The sequence below is a fragment of the Phascolarctos cinereus genome, unplaced genomic scaffold (assembly GCF_003287225.1).
Source record: "Phascolarctos cinereus isolate Bilbo 61053 unplaced genomic scaffold, phaCin_HiC Scaffold_2;HRSCAF=192, whole genome shotgun sequence".
NCBI classification, from domain to species: Eukaryota; Metazoa; Chordata; class Mammalia; order Diprotodontia; family Phascolarctidae; genus Phascolarctos; species Phascolarctos cinereus.
Genome location: NW_027555625.1, coordinates 314342738 through 314363223, shown reverse-complemented (window position 1 = coordinate 314363223; position 20486 = coordinate 314342738). Strand labels below are relative to the sequence as shown.

The 20486-nt window shown below is 44.8% G+C and overlaps 1 protein-coding gene across 1 annotated transcript in view; it reads left to right on the top strand.

Annotated features, from left to right (window-relative positions):
- DUSP15 (dual specificity phosphatase 15) overlaps positions 1-13812 on the top strand; it is a 53650-nt gene extending 39838 nt beyond the window's left edge. Inside the window, 7 exon segments of the mRNA XM_020990708.2 lie at positions 2957-3039; positions 4225-4269; positions 4521-4570; positions 8303-8377; positions 9870-10041; positions 11212-11309; positions 11311-13812. Coding sequence (XP_020846367.1) covers positions 2957-3039; positions 4225-4269; positions 4521-4570; positions 8303-8377; positions 9870-10041; positions 11212-11309; positions 11311-11455 — 668 coding nt within the window. The 3' untranslated portion in view covers positions 11456-13812.
- The last annotated feature ends 6674 nt before the right edge of the window (positions 13813-20486 follow it).

Genomic DNA, 20486 nt, shown 5'->3' with positions numbered 1-20486 from the left:
AATTAAGATCAGACAGCTCTTCCCCTTGTCTAAGGATACATTTTCTCATACAAAGAGAATCAAAAGACCTGGGTTCTAATCCTGGTGGAGCCACTGACTTAATGTGTGACCTTGGGTAAGACATTTCTCCTCACTAGACCTGTTTCCCTGTCTGTTAAATGAGGGTCAGTGGTGTATAGTGGGAAAAGTACTGGATTTGGAGTCAGAGAACCTGGATTTGAATCCCAGTTCTGCCATTTAGTTCTTGTGCAACCCTGGACAAGTTGCATCCTTTCTGGGCCTCAGTTTCCTCCTTTGCAAAATAGGAGGTAGGGGGAGGTAAACTAGATGATGTCCAGTGTCTCTTCTAGTGCTGACATTCTGCGTTTCTAATGTCCTAAGCATACACTGCTCAAGATAGGGGAGGAAGATAGAAGACACTAAGGGGAAGGAATAAAGAGCAGGTCCCCAAGAGCAAGGCCGTTCGTGGACAGACCGAACCAGCTAGTTCAGGAAGGCATCCTCCATACCCATTACCTCAGGGGCTGAAAAGACAGCTTGTTTAGTTGGTCTTCCTAGTGATGGAGGTGGTCAGAAAGGTATCCGCGGGGGCCGCAGGACTCTGCCCAGAAGCTGTGTGCTTTCAGAAACAGGAGGAACCTGGGTTCTGCTTCTGCCTCTGCTGTAAATTGGCTGTCTGACCTTGGGCAAGTCTCCGCCTTTTCTTGGGAGAATAAAATAAGGTAACAGATGGGATCCAGTTTTAAAAACCTAAAGTGCTCAAGAGGAAAGGGAGGAAAAGGATCGTATTACTGCAACTGGCTTGGCCTGCTGATGCTGCTCCTAACCTGTCCTACTCTGGACCTAGTCCAGGACGTGTCCAGAGCCTGACCTAGAGGTGGACAAAGGAGGCAGCCACTGGGAATGCAATGCCCAGCAGAGCACCATGGGGCAGCTTTTATTTTTTTTTAACTTACTCTATAACCTCTTGCAGTCACTTCAAGGAGGATAATAATGCTTATAAGACCTCCTTTTATAACAAGGTTGTTGGAGGGTCATACCACATAAATCTTAAAATAGCAATATGTTGTTACTATTATCAATGGGGAGAAGACAGTCCTATTCTGCAGGGCACACAGAGACCAATATTGGCCAATGGCCAATTGCCCATGTTACAGTGAGAAGGGCAGTGTGGTATAGGAGAAACAACACAGCACTTGGGGCTGGGAAATCAAGGTTTACATCATGGCTGGGCCATAGTAACTGTGTGACCTTGGACAGGTCACTTCAGAGTTGTCTCCATCCCAGGCCCTTTCACCGGCCTCTAGGCAGCTCAAAGGGCTTTTGCCCTGTCCTAAGCTGCTAAGTTTACCACGTGCTGTACACAATACATACCTGGCTCCTGGGGGAGACAATGGGCTGTTCTAGTGTTGAACTATGAAACCTCCCACCCTCCTCCTACCACCTTTCACACACACACACACACACACACACACACACACACACACACACACACACACACAAACACACTTGCACTCACATACCTACACATACTCACATACCCCAGGAAGTGGAATTAATTTGCAGTGCTTACGGATAGGGAAGAGGGAGGGGTCCCTTATGTGGGTGAGGCAGAGCAGACTTTTAAAAAATGTTTTATTGGTGCCTTTTTTCTTTCCATCACAATTATTCCTGGAAGCTGCTCTCCCTGCCTCATCCATCCCCTCCCACATTGAACTCTTCATTGTTATGAAGAAAAACAATTAAGCAAAAACAGCCAACATTCAGTGCCTACAACATACTAGGAAAGACTTTCAGAGCTTTTGGCCATAAATTGTATGTCCTTTGTAACCACCCCTATGCCATGCCCATTCTCCTTCCTCCCCCATGAATTGCTTTCTCTAGGGGGATGGACTTCAGGAAATTCATCCCCTCTCTTTCCATTCCTTACCCTAGGGCACCCCACCATGGCCAAGAGCTTCACCATCTCGCTTCCCATGACTTCTCAATCTTTTCCTAACCCACCCTACCCCTCAATCCCAAAGCCCTAGTAGTACCCATTCCCTTCCCTTTTGCCTTTTCCTAAGTCCCTGTTCCTTCTCTGGAAGGCCTGCCTGCCCTAAAATATCTCCCCACTGTAGAACCATGAGGAAAGCCATCTTAGAGAACACAGAAAATTAGAGCTAACAAGGATCTTGAGACACCAGATACAGATTGTCAAAGCTGGAAGGAACCAAAGAACTTAGAAAGGACTTTTGGATTCCAGACTATCAAAGTTGGAAGGGACCTTACTGACGATCTAGAACTAAGGGTTTGTCTGTGTGAGATTTTTAGGGATCCATGAGCTTGGATGGGGAAAAAAATTACATCTTTATTTTTTACTAACCTTTGGTTTTCTTTGAAATCCTATGTATTTAAAAGCATTCTTCTGAGAATGGGTCCGTAGGTTTTACCAGATAACCCAAGGGGCCTGTAACACATACACACAAAAAAGGTTAAGAACCCCTGGTCTGGACCAACTTTCTCGATTTACAGGGGGGGAAGCTAGCTGGCCAAACCACACAGGTAGGTCTGGCAGAAGAAGGCCTGGGATCTATTCTTCCTGACTCCAAATTCAGTACTTTTTCTACTGCTGCCTTTGGGTGCCTGAAATTCCCACATTCACTTTGTCCTTCCTTTTGTGAAGTAAAGGATTGACATTCTTGGTTAAAATGCATATGTGTTCTAGGGAAAAGTGACTCTTAAAGTCACAGTCAGCCTTTAACATCTTAGCAAGAATTAGTTTATCTAAGGGCTAGTAGACAGAGCCCTGGACTGATAATCAAGAGCCATGCTGCTCCCAGGTATGACCTGTGGTAGAAAGAGGAAGAAAGGGGGAGGGGCAGGGGAATGGAGGGGCCTCTCAGCCTGCTTGGCCAGGCTCTAAGGGCTATAAATAAACCCACCAGATCAGCACTGGCTTTTTCCTCCTTCTCAGATGCCAAAGACCCAGACCAGCTGAGCAGGAATAAAATCACGCACATCATCTCCATCCACGAGTCTCCCCAGCCCTTGCTGCAGGTATTGGCATCACACCCCTTAGAGCTCCACAACCCCAGGAATACCTCCTCTGGCTAGTGCCCTACCTGAGAATGTGGCCAGAGTGACTCCAAGCCCAGGATCATACTCAGTCCAAGGGTGAAGGGAACCTGTTGTTGCCTTTTTGAAAAGGACTTCTTGGAGTTTCTAGGGGTGGGGGTGGGGGGGCAGGCTAAATCCTAGGATGGGAATTTGTTTGGGGAAGCTCAGAAATGGAGTCAGGAGACATGGGTTCTAGCCTCAGATTTGACTTATTTAGGGTGGGGTAGGGTAAGGATGGGAAGTCTATAACCTATGATTTTAGCAGTGGGGAGAATTTCCAATGTGGGAATTCCTTCCATGGATGCAGAGACTACACAGAGAGGTTAAGGAATTTGCTATGGTCACACAGCTAGTATCCATCAGAGACAAGACTTGCATCCTAACATCATCCTAACTTGTCCCGTCATCTCTCATCTTGATGTTGAATAAGTCAATGTCTTTGTCCAAACTTTGGTTTCTTTTCTGTTAAACGAGGGGTTAGGAGTAAATGGTCTCTAAGGTCCCTGCTAAATGTAACATTCTATGTTTTAAGGTCCCCCTTGTGGCTCTGATACTCTATGTCCTATGTTCTAAGTTCCCTTTATAGCTCTAATATCCTTGGTTCTAAGGTCCCTTCTATGTACTAAAGTCCATTTCAGGTCTGACATTCTGGGCTTCAATTTCCCCATCTATAAAAGGAAGGAAATGGCCTAGCTGGTCTCTTAGGGCCTTAAAACTCTAAAAATCAATTGTTCTATTAATGTAGTGTGTTCCCAACCTGATCCCCACCTTCTCCCCCCCAAAAAAAACAAAGCTAGGACTGGAGGTGGCCAAAGTAGGCAGCTACTAGGGCACAGCTATGTGTGTATCTATATATATATACATGTATATGTATATATGTATATACGTATGTATGTGTATATGTGTATGTTAGGCAAAAGGACATCTTTTAATATGACTTCTTATAAATGCACATATTTTTAACACCAGAAAGTCCTGTTGTCGAGGCACGGGGATATTTATTTTGAGATAAGTCAAATCACCTTTGTTACAGTCAATGCCAAAGACTTTGAGGCCCACAAGAAGCCAAACCTCTCCTAGCTTTGCTGGTTATTAATTCCCATGTTTTTCCTTTTGTCCTCACAGTTGTATCCTACAAAGAACTCAGGACTGGAAGTCAAGAGATCTCAGGTTTAAGCCCTTGCTCTGTGACAAATTCACTGTGTGACTTCCCCCTCTCTGGGGCTCAGTTCCATTGACTCATAGAATATCAAAGCTGAGAACTAGAAACCATCTAGTCTTAGGGTTTGCAAAACTAAGGCCTAGAGAGGGGAAATGACTTGGGCCCAGAAATGAATCTTGGGACTGGGCACTGGGGCTGGGAAATGGGAAGCTGGAACTTTGGCATTTTCTAGCTTCCTGAGCTTGTATTCTTCTTTTAGGACATCACGTATCTTCGGATCCCAGTGCCTGACACCCCTGAAGTCCCTATGTAAGTATTATACTAAGGCTATGGCAGGCAGGGACTGGGGGCTTGGAGGGCAGGGGTAGTGAGGACCCTCTGCTCCAAGGGAGTCTACGGACCTCCGGTTGGATCAGCTACTGATACCTAGTATGAAATGTCATGGAGCACTAAAAGGTAACCCCAAACATTTTAGAAGTCATGGGAATGATTGAATAATTTATTCAATAAATTATATTTCATCATCAGATTTTTAGAGCTGGAAGAGGGCATTTAAACTAACTTCATTTTATTTTTTAAGTTTTATTGATTCTTTTTGCTTTTACATTACATTTATTTCCTAATATAACACCCACACCCACATCCTACCAAATGAATTTTCCTTTGTAACAGAAAGAAGAGTTGTTCAGTTGCTTTTCAGTCCTGTCCAACTCTTTGTGACCCCATTTGGGGTTTCTTGGCAAAGATACTGAAGTGGTTTACTATTTCTTTCTCCAGTTCATTTTACAGATGAGGAAACTGAGGCAAACAGGGTTAAGTGACTTGCCCAGGGTCACACAGTTAGTGTCTGAGGCCAGGTTAGAACTCAGGAAGATGAGTCTTCCTGACTCCTATAAAGAAAGGTACAGTTCAGCAAAACCAACCAACCCAGAAACCTTGACAGTAGCGTGTGCAGTATTCCACACCTCTTTAGACAGAAGCGTGAGGTTTATCTCGTCTTTTCTCTGTGGTGAAGCTTGGTCATTCAAGTTATACATGGTATGGGTTTATTGTCCTTTCCATTTCCATTGTATTCATTGTGGACATTGTTTTCTTGGTTTTGCTTTTCCATGTTTCTCTGAATCCTTCATAGTCATCATTTCCTACTTTACACTAATATTCCATTACATATGTATTGATCCTCCGGAGCTACCTTCAGAGAGGATTATTATGACTCTCAGGTTCAAAGGTTTAATCTGGGCCCACAGTCCTAAAACTATATTACAAGTCCCCATCAATGAGCTTACCTTCAAAAATTAGCCAACAGACGCAAATAAAAGCAAAGGCATTTATTAAAATGGTATAGTAAGGACAATTGCTATAAAACATTCCACTACCACCCCCTCCCAACATAAGCCTGAGACATTTTCCTGAAAATACACATAGGAGTCATTGGGGAAAATGGATGTAAACTTACAGTACACTGGTAGTGAGACACAGAAAGGGAAGACACGTGACCAAGGCAACTCTCATCTCTGGTGTTATCAGCCCTAGTGTTCTTTCTTTTCCTTGTGGATGCTGCTGCCCTTGAGGGGCAGCATCTCTTGCTGGGCTGGTCATTCGCCTGGGTACCCAGAGTTTGCCCCTCTCATTTTTGTCCATAGTCTGCTCTCTTTGCTGCTAGCTGCCAGTGCTCAAAGATTCTTCCTGCCTCAAGTTTTTTGACCTGATTCTCTCTTTGTCTGTGTGTGCCCGGACAGTGTATGGTTCTGCACCCAACCCGGAATGGTATCTCTTCTTTAGAGAGCAGCTCTGTTGCAATGGCCTATATGGGGTAGAGGGAGGGAAGCTTTTCCTTCCACCTACACCTGCTTTTGGCTTTTGCTGCACAACTCTGAACTGGGCAGGTCACTCCATTTCCAAGCATGTGGCTGAGGGGAAGTCAGGTTTGGAAAAGAGAGAAATCTCTTCCTCCCCACTAAGAAGTCCCGTCTCAGGGGCTAGATTCTTCCTCAGCTGCTGGCCTGGGATGACTTCAGAACTAGCAAGCTAGCTTTTTAAGAGCTAACCAGGGCAAAGCCAATATTTTCCCAGTCAATGGTGGGGTTCTTCCAATGAAAGCAGAGTCCCCCCCTCCAATACTTCTTAGAGGGATGACAAGGCATAGACATATCTTTATACTTAGTTTAAAATACCCCTTACTTTTTTTTTTCTATTACATCTTAGGCTGGACAGCGGGACAAATTTGTATACTGTAGTTTTTTTTTAGCCAATCTTCAATCAGTGGGCACCCACTTGGTTTCCAGATTTTTGCTACCATAGAAAGTGCTGCCAAAACCCTTTCACTTAGGGCAGCTAGGTGGTGCAGTGAATAGAGCACTGGCCCTGGAGTCAGGAGGATCTGAGTTCAAATTCAGCCTCAGACACATAACATTCACTAGCTGTGTGACTCTGGGCAAGTCACTTAACCCCAATCGCCTCACGAAAAACAAAACAAACAAAAATAAACAAAAAAAACCCTTTCACTTTACAGAATTGTTTCCCTAGCACCACAGTAGTATCCCACTAGACTGGGAGCTAAGATGCCTGGGTTTTAATCTCAGGTGTCCCACTAACTCTTTGTATAATGTCTCTTGTCTGTTTTTCTTCCTGTGTAAAAAGGGAAAGTTGTAATAAATCAGGCATTCTTATTGTTTTGGGTATCATGGAACCCTTTGTCAGTCTAAGGACCCTGATTCAGAATAGCATTTTTAAATTCATAAAGTAAAATGCATAGGATTACAAAGGAAACAATTATGTTGTAATAGAGTTGTCAAAATATATGTATTTTAAAAAAAGTTCACAGACCCCAGGGTGAAGAAACCCTTGCCTAGATGATCCCAACAGTATCTTCTAGCTCTAACATGCTATGTCTTCATAATCATGATTCATATTTTCTATTATGACTTAATGTTTGCAGAGCACTTTCCCCACCCAGGTAAAATGACTTGCTTATGTAATTAGTAAGTGTTGGAGCCAAGACTTGAACTTGAAAAACCTGACTTAAAGTCCAGCTGTCTTTCTGCTTCAGTCTGTGAAGGTTCCTTCTGAATCCAAAGTTCTGTTTTCTGTGTTCTAAGGTCCCTTTCAGCTCTGATATTTTGTGTTCATAGGATCATAGATTTAGGAATAGAGGAGATGTCTAGTCTCATTTTATAGATGAGGAAATTGAGTTTAAATGACTTGCCCAAGGTCACAAAGGTAATATGACAGAGGTCGGGTTCAAACCTAGGTTCTGTAATTCTAGCTACAATGCTCTTTCATTTAAAAAAATAATAAATTCTTGATCTCTTTTGTTTCTGTATCTCCTTTATTTCCAAATATATGCCTTCTCTGGGGCAGTTATGTGGCTCAGTGGATAGAGCACCAGCCCTAGAGTCAGGAGGACCTGAGTTCAAATCTCAGATCCGACCTCAAACTCTTACTAGCAGCGTGAACCTTGGCAAGTCACTTACCCCCAATTTCCTCCAAACAACAACAACAAATATCTCCCTTCTCCTTCCTCTTCAAAGAGAGTCATCCCCTATGACAAATAATTTTTTTTGAAGAGAGGAGAAAAAACAACAACATGTCAGCCTAACTAATCGACGTGTCAGCTGAGTGTGACAGGATGGGCAATGTGTAATGCCTCTGCCAAGAGGGGAAGGAGAGAACTGCATTTTCTCCTCTATTTGGGGGCACTGAGTGTGGTCACTGTCATTACCTTGCTGCTGTTATTCTTTCCATTTACCTAGTTGTGGTCATTGTGTGTATTTTCCTGCTATGGCTGGTGTTTTTCCCACTGCACCGCAGTCCATCCCTTCCAAGGCTCTTCCCTGCTCTGACAATTTAAATTCTAAGGTCCCTTACGGCTCCAGCAATCTTTGATTTGTCTCATCTGAGGTTCTCAAGGCCCTTTATCCAGTGATGTCTTAGAGGAAGGAAAAGGGTGTGTGGCAAGGCCAGGCACACTGGAGCAGAGAGCTCCAGAGCCCTCCTCCCCTCTGCCTGTCAGCCATTCACAGGTGTCTCTTTCTCCCCTAGTAAGAAGCACTTCAAAGAATGCATCAATTTCATCCACTACTGTCGCCTCAGTGGAGGGACTTGCCTCGTGCACTGGTGAGCTGCCCGATAGCCCAGAATGCTGGTCACTGCCTCTTTGTACCGAAGGACAAGGACCCCAGGAAAGGGAGGGACCAGAGTTCGAACTGGGTTTTTGAGTTCAATAAGATGCCTCCCTCTCCCCTTCCCCTGCCCTATCCTTCACCCCCTTGTTCCAAAAACACTTTCCCAAAGGATCATTGAAGTCACTGGAATTCCATTCTTCCTGACTCATTCCTTTGGGAATAGTAGAACAGAATGAAACAGCGCTAAGCTGGTAATTAGGGGGACCCAAGTTCTACTCCTAGGTCCGATACTGATTCATTATGTGACCTTGGGAAGTTACTTTCCCTTTCTGATGCCTGGCTCCCTAATCTGTGAAATGAAAGGGTTAAGCTAGACAGCTTCTGCCTAGAAGAGTCCTCTGTTAAAACTCCAATTTTCTTTGCTGAGTCTAACATCATGAATGCCTAAGGAGGGATTCGTCCATCCTTTAGATTTCCAACCTGGCAGTGGCTACCACCACCACCCAGGAGCTCCCCACTTGGAAGTTTTGTTGGAGGATATGTAGGAGGGAGGGTCCACAGCTTCGGGACCTGCCAGGGGAGAGTCAGCCTGCTTGAGGAGGCATAGTTAGCCAGAGAGCTGAGAGTCATACAAGGTGCCCTTAGGGGGAGAGAAATACTGCAAATAAAGGCCAGAAACACAGAAGAGCAATGTTACCAACTTCACCACTGGACCGAGCTCTAGCCCTGCCCTACCTCTTCTTCCTCCTACCCCATTTGTGGGCCCTAGGGAACCACCAAGGTGGCTGTGCTGAGCACCAAGGGTGATGGGGCCCAGGGATCTGCCCTAATGGGGGCAGTCATGAATCATACAATCACAGAACTTCAGAACTGTAAGGGACCTTACTTAGCACAGAGGACATAGAAAGTCAGAGCTGGAAGGGGTCTCCATAGATCTGGTCAAACTCCTCCCACTTTAAAGATGGCAAAACTGAGGCTCAGAGAAAGGAGGAAGGGGAAGTGGCCAGTGGTTACACAGAAGGCTATTAACACAACTCAGATTTCATGACTCTCATTTCTGTGTCCTTTCCAGTAAGCCATAGTTTTGGATGAGGGGACCAGGCACCAGAGGGCAAGAGCAACTCAGCTTCTTCAGCCCCTGGGAATGAGGAGAAAATCCCCAGGCTGAAGTCCAGCCAGAAGGACTTCCTCTCCTATGGAAAGGATAGGCTAGAGTACCCTAGAAGAGAGGCAGAGAACAGAAGAGAATGAATTCCCTGGGCTTTGTAATCATGAGTTCTATCATTTGTGAGCTGCCCCCTGGAGGATACCAAAGATCATTCCAGAGACCCCCTGTCCCTGCTATATGATGCCAAGATCACTGAAACCTCCCCCCCCGGGCTTCAGTGGCCATTAGGGGATTGGGCAAGAAGAGGAGCCACAGTGGGGGTGGATGTAGTTGCCCAGGCATCAATGCCAGTAACAAAAAGGTTGGGCATTCTCAGCTTTGCGGGCATCTCCCGAAGTGCCACCATTGTGACAGCCTACGTGATGACGGTGACAGGACTGGGCTGGCGCGAAGTTCTGGAGGCAGTAAAAGCAGTCCGCCCCATCGCCAATCCCAACCCTGGCTTCAAGCAGCAACTAGAAGAATATGGCTGGGGCAATGCCCGGAAGGTAATGGGAGAGGCTGTGTGGGCCTGGCTACGGGGGTGGGAGGAGAGGAAGCCTCTGGGAAACTGACATTCTCCCCGAGGGCTGCCCTCCTAAGAGCAGGCTTGGATAGGGAAGGAGACAAAGGTTCCAAGCACAAGGCACCCATTGGAAGTCCCCAGGGAGTGAGGAAGGGCGGGGGGGGGAAGGGAAGAGAATAAGCATTTATAACATCTCCTGTGTGCCAGGAACTGGGCTAAGTGCTTTTACAATTATTATCTCATTTGATCACAATCTATCAACGTCACATCTTGGGCGAATCAAATCCAGTCATTAATCTTACCCTTTATGGCCCTCCCAAGCCTCTTCCCCATTGTGCCATCCTGGAGCACAAAGTCAGGGGCTGTCCTCATGGGAGAGGGGTCACAAGCCTAGAGCCTCCCTGTGCCTCTGCAAATGAAGAGTTATGTGGGCTGGCATATCTGCAAAGCTGAGGTCAGAGACAGGTCCCCTCTCACCCAGGAGACTGATGTGAGACCTCCTGCCTTACTTGCTATAGGGCCAGATGTCTGCTAAGGGATGCCTCTGGGTGGGGCCCATCAGGTGCTCCATCCCTGCCCATATTCAGAATGTCATTCCAAGGGGAGGGAAGGAGGGCAACACTAGGTGTGAAACCAGGGTCCACAGAGCCCATCAGGAATGGGTAAACCATAACTTCTCCTCTAACCTTAACTTTCAGACATTTCCAATAGTACCTTGCACTAATGTGGACTATGCCAGTGTCAGAGGGGAGGGCTCCCATGGGGATTGTCCGTATCAGGTGTGGGGGACACCCTGCCCTGTGAGTCCTTTCTAAGAGGGGAGGGAGCATCAAGGGCTCAAGCTACAAGTCCATGGGCTCTGTTGCTGGAAGAGAATTTAGAGATGTTCTTAATTTACAACCTGTCTCTCCCCCTTTAACATTGCCCTCCCTCACCCCAAGCTTTAGCCTAATGGCTAAGCCTCCTGGGTCAGACCACCCTGGCCTTCACAGATGAGACTAGAGATGACTTCAGGATTGGGGGAGGAAGGACTGGGCTGTCTTGGTTTCATCCCTCTGTCTTTGATTCCTCAAATTCTTTCCCCATCTCCCATTTACACTCTTCTCTAACCCTCCCTTCCCCTACCCCCACCTTCCACCCTCTGGGCCCACAGCTTCGCAGGCAACTAGAGGAGAGGTATGGAGAGAGTCCATTCAACGACGAAGAGGAGATCCGGGCCTTGCTACCCCTATGTAAACGCTGCCGGGAGGCGTCCCCATCAGGCAGCAGAGGGTACCCTGCAGAGACTGGTCCCCCGACCCCCTCGAGAGGTCCGGAGGCCTCTCCCTCTTCTCGCCAGAGTCAAGCAGACTTTCTCCTGCATCCCCAGGTGTCTATCCCGGAAAGGAGGGAAGTGATGGCTCTAAGTTATGTCCAGAACCTTATTTACAAAGCTGAGTTGGGTGGGAGTCAGGCTTAGGAACCAGGAGCGTCAAGGCAGAGAACTGGAAGGATGGTCAAGATCAGGCTACAGCAGAGACACACAGCTGGGAGCAACCTTGTGGTTTGGGCTGATGCAGATACCCCTGCCAGCCCGAAGAAGAACACATCATTCCTGGGCTTGAACTGGCTATGCCTATTCCTGCTGATGGTTTCTCCTTCCCACCTGTTTGTGTCTCTCCCTTGTCTCTTGTCTCCCTCCTGTCTCCATGTCTGTGTTGGTTGCCTCTGGCCCCTAAGTACCATAGGGTCCAAAGGAAGGTCCTAGTCTCCCTCACCCCATAAAAGATGGTCCCAGATCTGAGCTTCTGGGCCATGCCACCTGATTCCCTGGGTCCCACATGTATGGGTCTGGTGTCTGTGAGTCTGTCTCCTGTCTGCGTCTGTCTCTGTGTCCGGTCTGATGAGGCCCTGCTGCAGTAACTGGTGCCTTAGCTCCTGGAGAGACCCAGTCTGCCTGGACTGACTGAGCCCCTGCCTTACTAAGCAGAGGAGCTCCTAGGATTTGGATCTGGATAAGACCTTGGAGATAAGATCATCCAGTCCCACCTCTTCATTCTACAAATAGGGAACCTGAAGCCCAGAGAAGTGTAGAGGGTTGTCCGAGGTAGTAGGTGGCAGAGGCAAATTCTAATGCAGCCCACTGACTCCAGATTTAGAGTTCAGAGACAACATCCCTGGGAGAAAGTGGATCAGAGTGGGTTTGGTATATAGGCTGAAGGGAACCAAGGAGGATGGGCAGAGCAAGAGAGACTGAAAATGGGGGTGCAAGGAGATGATACAATTAAAAACAGAGTGAGAATGTACTGGCAGCCAACGAGGAGCTTTTTCTTAGTACTACAGGTATTGTTATCCCCATTTTACAGATGAGAAAGTAGCCTGAGAAAGGTTAAGTGACTCGCATATAACTAGTCAATGTCAGAAGTGAGACTTGAATACTCATCTTAACTGACTACAAGTCTGATACTCTTACCACTATACTACACTGCCTCATTTCACAGAAGGGAAAACTGAGGCCAGAAAAAGGAAGGGGCTTGCCCAAATTTAGAACCAGAGCCAAGTTGAAGCCTTTTTCTGACTTCAAATTTAGAGCCCTGGGAAACTCCCTAGGAACATTAGTCTGGTCTCCAACGTCTTTCTAATCATCACCTCCGGTGGAGACTGGAACACTAAAGAAAGACAATGCATGAACAAATGAAATCTTTTTGGAACTTTTCTGGGGAGAGGATTTCCTACAGCCAAGGCTGAGGTAGCAACTAATGGGGCCCCAGATCAATACCTAGAGTCACCCAGGATTCCCAAGCACCACTCCATACACTGAAACCAGTCCAATCCGTAACAGTGAGCCCCTAGTACTCTCACAGCTCTCACTACCCGAGCAGTCACCCTCATTGAACTTCATCCTTAGTCACAGAGTCCCCTTTCCCCCACTCAAAAACCTTATCATTTCACCAAACACTTTAATTCATTTTATTTTAAAAAAAAATAATGTTGGTTGCTGCTTTTGACATCACAGTCATTTTGGGATATCCTCCTACATTCCTTCCCACCTTCCCATCATTGAATGTGCCCTCTCTCATGAAAAAGAAAACCAGTTAACAAACCCAACCAATACAATGACTTTGTCTGGCAGTGTATGCAACATTCTTCCTTCATAGTCTCCTTATCTCTACAGAAAAGAGAGAGGTGCTTCCTCATCTAGTCTCGGGGCCAAGATTGGTCATTACCATTACATAGAATTGGACTTCAGTTTAGTGGGGGGTTTTGTTTGTTTGTTTACACAGACATAGTCATTGTATATATTATTTTCCTGTTACTTCTTTCTGCATCGATTCATACAAGTTATCCTATGTTCTCTGAATTCCTCATATTGGTTATTTCTTACCATGAAATTTATTACATTACACACATATATCACAATTTGTTTATCCCTTCCCCAAAGGGCACACATTTATTTCTAGTTTGTTTTTTTTACACCACAAAAAAAAATGCTGCTTTAAATTTTTTTGGCATGCACGAGGCCTTTCTGTCTGTGATCTCCTTGGAATATATACCAAGTAATGGAATGTCTGGGTCAAAGGGTATGAGGAATTTAGGGACTTTTCTCACATTATTGCAAATCATTTTCCATAACAGTTGGACCAATGCACAATTCCATCAATAGAGTATTAACGTGCCTGACCTCCCATAGTCCCTCCAACATTGACTCTTTCTGTCTTTTGTCATCTTTGGCAATTTCTTGGGTGTGAGATAAAACCTCAGTTATTTTGGTTTACATTTCTCTTCTTGGTGAGTTGGATCTTTCATATGGTTGTTATTAGTTTGCAATTCTTTTGAGAACTTTCTTCATATCCTTCGGCCACCTGTCTATTGGGAAATGGCTCTTTGAGCACCTTCATTTAGCTACTGTTACCCTCATTGAATTCCCTAGCCCCTCAAGAAGCCCATGTTCCTCTTACAGAGCTTCCATTACTCTAGGAATGGCCCCATTCCCTCACTCAGCCTTTGTCTCCCTTCTCAAGCCCCCACTGAGTCCTCATCCCCCTTTCTAAGTACCTCATCCTCTCACTAAGCTCACATCCCCACTCACTGAGTCCTCATCCTCCATCACAGAATCACAACATCTCAGAGGTCATATAGTCCAATCATTACCTAAACAAGAATCTCCTCTTCCCAATAAGTTGTCATTCAGCCTTTGACTGAAGACTTTCACTGGGGGTGTAGAGAGGGAATCCACTACTTCCTGACAGCCCATTGCATTTTTGGATAGCTCTAAGTGTTAGGAAAGCTTTTTCCTATATCTGCAGAAACTCCCCTCCCCCTCACTAAGCTTCCCATCTTTTTTCTCATTCCTTAAGCCCCTCTCCCCCCCATCCATTCACTTAGTCTCCACTTAGTCCTCCCTCAGACCTTGTTCTCTTCACTGAACTCCTTATGCCCTCAATGAGTCATCTGTGTTCTTTCATGAGCCCCTGTCTCCTCAATGAACCACCATCCCCTCACCAAGTCCCCATCCTGTCAATGAGACTTTATTCTCTCATTGAGCCCCTGAATCAATCACTGAGTCTCTATTCTCTGAGTCCCAATCCCATCACTGAAGCCTGAATTACTCTCTGAGCCTGCATACCCCTACATAATTTGCTATCTTCTTTACTGTTTCCTCACCCCCCGCACTTAATCTGTCATGCTCATCATCCTTGACAACCTCCTTCCTATCCCTTTAAATCACCTTTGAAATCCCTTCTAGATGTCACAAAGAAGACCTTTGTCAGAAATCTCCAGTCCCCATGTAGCTTGGGACTGTGGCCACATCTACGTCAGCTTCTTCACATTCCTGCCTCTCCTTCATACAGTAGCCTTTGGGTTCTCCTTAGCCTTGGCGTTGGGCCACTTCCCAAGAGAAAGGACCCATACTGGACCTGCCAGGATTCACTGGTTCACTCACCATACCCACTATGTCAAACTGGGTTCTTAGGATGAGGCAAATGGGGAGACTATACCCCCTCTGAGCCACTCTATCTGCCCCCCAACTGTCCTTAATATAGGGAAACCACTTCTCCATGAACCTCCCTCTCCCAGCCACCACTGATTTCGGTGACTTAGGGAAGTTATGGACCCTCACAAAGGTGCAGCCAGTATGAACATCCCCACAACTCAAAGGCAAGAGTGACTAACATCAGTGGTCACAAAATTCATGGGTGAGATAAGGAAGTAGCCTTTCTAAAGCCACTGAAGAATAATAAGGGAGGTAACAATTCCTTCTCTGGGCATTCAGACTCATAATTTTGCAAAGAAACATTTTCCTATCTTATTATAGGAGAAGATGTCAAATGTTGTCCATGCTTACAAAGGAGATTGAGAAGCCAGCGGTAGAAAAATGACTCATCCAAAGTCACAAAGACAGTGGTAGCTGAAACTAGAATTCCGGTTTCTGGACTCCTATTGAGGCTCTTCCCCCAATATGTGTCTCTACTTTCTGGAATGGAAAGGATTATCAATTGAGAGCTGAAGGAGATTTGAAAGACCAATTAGTCTAAAGCCACCTTTTACCCAGCAAACCAAGGAGTCACATGGACAGCACATGGCACAAGCAGGATTTGAAACCCGGTTTTGTCACTAGGCCAAGCAGTGAGCGCTTTCTAGGCAACTACAATAAGCCCAACATTCATTCAACAAACTGAGCATCTTCTGTGTGCAAGCTGGGCTTTGTGCTGCCGGAGTCAGTTAAATAGATGAAGCAAAATGATAAAATAAAACATAGTCCGTAACCACACACAGCTGCTTAGGAGATTGGACCAACCCTAATTAAAACTGTCCTTGGTTGCCTGTCACCCAGTGAGTAGTGTATAAAATGATCTTGGCATTCAGGGCCATCCATAGTCTGGCTCCAAATTACCCATCTAGCCTTATCTACCATTATATTTTAGCCATATTAGACTGCTCTCCTGTTCTGTTCTGTCCCATCACCAATGCCTAGAATACCCTCCCCTCCATACCAACACTTCCACCTCCATCTGTTGGAATCCCTCCCTTCAAGCCCCAGCTCATGTGCTACCACCTCCATGAATCCTTCCCTGGGACCCCACTCCCCCTGCTCCAGATGGAAGGAATGTCTCCCTCTCAAATACAGCACTTTGCCTGTATCTCTCCATTCTCATAGGAATTTAAAGTTCAAAAGGAAGCCAGAAGGCATCTCATTTAAACTTTACCTAAACTACCTAGTGGTACAGAGGTAACCCTGGGTTCTTGAATGCTATGCCATTTGAGTACATGGTGCATTCTCCCACACTAGAAAGCCTTCTAGTATGGTCCTGACTACAGACTCTTTTCCAAGGACTAACAGCAGCTTGGTAGAACAGTTGCTGCTTGGCCACTCAGAGATGAATTCTTTGACCACTGAAATCAATGATACAAAGAATACAATGCAATGCAAAGTGACCTTTCATGTCTCATGGTCCCTTGCCCCCTTCCACCTCTGCCGTGATGCAAGCACAAGGATGGAAGAGAGGGCAGAGGGTGCTGGGAATCCTACACATTTAGACCATCTATGACACTCTCAATGTGAGAGTCTTGTCCAGTGTGGGACCCAAGAATTAGGAACGTACTCCCTGGGGAAATGACACATTCTGGTTCTGATATCCTCACAGTAAAGGGAGCCAGAAGACAAAAAGAAGTCATGGCTAAATTTGAGGCTCCTGGTTTCTCTCTGGAGAGAAAAACACAGGAGGCGACTTGATTGTTCAAGTGAACCTCATTTTGAAACATCCTTTCATGGAATTTTTGGGTCGTTTTGCATGACGCTCATGGTGAACATCTGTATAGTCAACAAGCATTTATTGAGTACCTTCTATGTACCAGGCGCTGTGCTAAGTTCTGAGGATACAGAGAAGGGGAAAAACCGGTCTGTGCTCTCAAGGAGTTTGAATTCTCAAGGAGAAGACAGTATATAAATAAACGCACATACAAGAGATGTACAAATGGCACATGATCTCAGGAGGAAGAGGCTAGCAGAAGGGGAAACAGGGAAAGGCTTCCTGCGGAAGGTGGGCTTTGATCTGAGCCTTGAGGGAAGCCAGGAGGCAGAGGTGAGGATAGAGAACATTCTAGACATGGAGGAAAGCCAGAGAAAAGGCCACAGAGTCAGGAGATAGAGGGTGATGTATGAGGAACAGCAAGTAGGCCATTGTGACTGGATTGTAGAGTGCTAGCGTGGAGTAAGACCAGGAAAGTAGGAAGGGGCTAGGTCATGAAGGGCTTTAGATGCCGAATGAAGGACTCTATCTTTAATCATTGAGGTGGTAGCAAGCCACCCAATTTTATTGAGTGACACGGCCAGACAAGCACTTTGGGAGAAACATTTTGGCAGTTTGGAGAATGGGTTGAAGTACTGGGAGCCTTGAGTTAGAGAAACCTAGTTGAAAGGCTATTGCAACTGTCCCGGCAACACTCGACAAGGACTTTTGCAAAAGTAGTGACAGTGTGAGTGGAGAAAAGAGGACGTACATGGAGATGTTGTGGGGGTTAAAAAAAAAAAAAGACAAGATTTGGCAACATTTGCTATATAGGATGAATGTGAGTCAAGGATGATACCAAGGCTGGGGGAATGGGAGGCTGGTGGTGACCTCAACAGTAAGAGGGAAGCTAGAAAGAGGAGAAGGTTAAGGGGAAAGGAAATGGATGAGGCATCATCATCTATCACGAGAATAACTACAGTTTAAAGTAACAATTGACAGTCATGTAACGTTTGAGAGTTTACAAAGTGTTTTATGTGCATTGTCTCCTTTGAGCCACATAATGGAAGGAAGGAAGGAAGCATTTACTAAGCACTTTCAATGTGCCAGGCAGTATGCTAAGCACTGGAGATATAAATACAAGCAGAAAGACAATCCCTGCCCTCCAAAAGCTTACATTCTAATAGAGTAAGATAACCCACAAAAGGGAGCTGAGAAGGGGTGGGAGGGAGTGAAGGGTAGGGAAGGAGAAAGGGCTGGGAACTAAGGAACTCAATGTGGGGGGCATTTTTTTTTGAAGTCTAGAAAGTCAGGAACAAGGCCCAGAGGGGTGTGAAGGCAGGCTGATTGGGCATCTCCACAAAATGGAGACTTTAGGAGGAATTCACCTATGGGAGAAGGGAGGCAGGCTTTGTAGGGGGATGTATTAGGGTGAACAGGTCACGGGAAAGAGGAGGCCCCAGGTACCGAAGGAATTTCCAACCTGAGTCAGCACAGATGAAGCATGGTTTTGAAGCAGAAAAAAGTTAGAAACAGGATCAAGAGGTTATTGAAAGGTAGGTTGGGGGTTTGTTTTTGTACAAGTTTGTGATTTTTATCACAGTAGAGAACACCACCTGAGGGATAGTCTCGATGCAAATTAGCAATTGTTCTGCAATCTATAATAGAGAAGTGCCTGGGACACTGAGAAGTTAAGTGACTTGTCCAGGACCACATAGTCAGTATGTGTCAGAAGCAGGAATTTACTCCAAGAATAAATGGGCGTTATCTATTGCACCTCAATACCTTCTAGTTTATGAGCCAACATCTGTTGCAGAGGATGAGAAGGTAGAAAAATTCTATAAAGAACTTGATTAAGAACCTCTAGATTGAATTAACATGTATTTTATTTTATTTTATTTTTAGGCAATTGGGGCTAAGTGATTTGCCTCGGGTCACACAGCTAGTAAGTGTCAAGTGTTTGGTCTGAGGTCAGATTTGAACTCAGGTCCTCCTGACTTCAGGGCTGGTGCTCTATCCACTGCAACATCTAGCTGCCCCTGTTTTTTTCTAATTACATGTAAAACTAATTTTTAACATTTGTTTTTTTTAAAATTTTGAGCTCCAAATTCTCTCCCTTTCTCCCTCCCCCCTCATTGAGAAGACAAGCAATTTGATATAGGTTATACATCAACATATACTTTAATGCTTGATGACTTCAGTGCAAAGGCAGGCATGGTAAGTATAGTGAAAAGTACGTTGACAGTATGGCTCAGGAGTGAAAAATGAAAGACCTCAAGACTTAGAGACCACACAAAATGTATCATGACTACTTTCTCAGGAAGAGAGGACATGCTTTTCATATTGAACATCAAATGACATACAAAAAAATGAAATTAAAAGTCAGGAAATGACTGCTTACCAGTTTCTGAATCAGCTGCCTCAGTACAGTTAGATCATCAAGTTGTTAGAGCAACAATCAAAATCAATACTAGGTTAAAAAAAAGAATAAAAATGAGAAGGCAGGGTTTGTAATTTAAAAAGTTCCCACCTACCCCATTTTAAGAAGCTATTGATGCAAAATAAAAAAGGGAAGGGAGAATAAAAAAAAAAGAAAAGTTGTCAATCCTGAGTCACCATTTCCTAAAGAAGTTTCAATAATATAAACCAAGCCCCAGATGAAAACAGTCTGGAAAACGTTTCAGCCAACAAACACTTGATTTTCTTATCCACAGGAAAGGCGTGGCAGCCAACGACAATAAGAATTTAGTGATGTAAGAGGTCATTTGTAAAATCTTACATTGGAGAATAATGGAAGGTTGTGAGCTATGTTTCCTGATAAAAGAGTAAGAAGCATCAGAGGGAAAAAAAATAAGTTTACAAAAAACTTAGCAAGAAACTCGATTAAGCCAGAGTAACCTGAGTGCATGCAAGACTGCAACTAGAAAGAGAAGAAAGAAGTGAAAAAGGGAAACTGTCTGCCATGATATTTATATTTTCTTCATCAGTTACAGTGGAGACAGCATATTGAACTCTGATGTCACAAACCTCAATGTGCTTTAGGAAGGCATAGAAAAGACACTAAGCAAAATGAAGATGGGAATTCCAATTACCTGGCCCAAACTAGGTATACACAGAGGTCTGTGCTGTAGGCAAAAATTCTGAGGACACTGAGAGGTTAAGTCTCAGGGAACATGAAAGAGGGAAGAGTACCAAAATGCTCGGGGGAAAAATCTTTGGAAAAATATTACTGCCAAAAAAGGCAATCAAGAAAATATTAATAATTATTCAACTATGCCTACTTTCTCATCTACGCTAAATCTTTTTTCCTACTAAATATTGATGGAAATAATCAATGTGTATATCAAGGGTATTTTTGATGAAGTTATAAAAAGGGAATGGGCAGATTTTCATAAATAAATTCTGCTGCAGACCACATCTTTACAGTCATACTGTTAACTGAACGATTCATACAATACCCCAATGTGCTTCTTCTTTTTGTTAATATTAAAACACATTTGCTCCAGGAGACCAAGTTGCTACCTTAAAGGCTTTCCTCCAACAAGGTGCTTCTCATGCATAGATCAAAAACCCTACAAGAGCCCTTGAAAGATTCAACAGAAATAACTACATAGGGAGATGCTGATTAGTACAAATAACAAATCCCATGAAGTGGTTACATTATTCTAATTAGCACTGCATATTCTATTGAGATGAAACTAATGGCTATATTTTACAT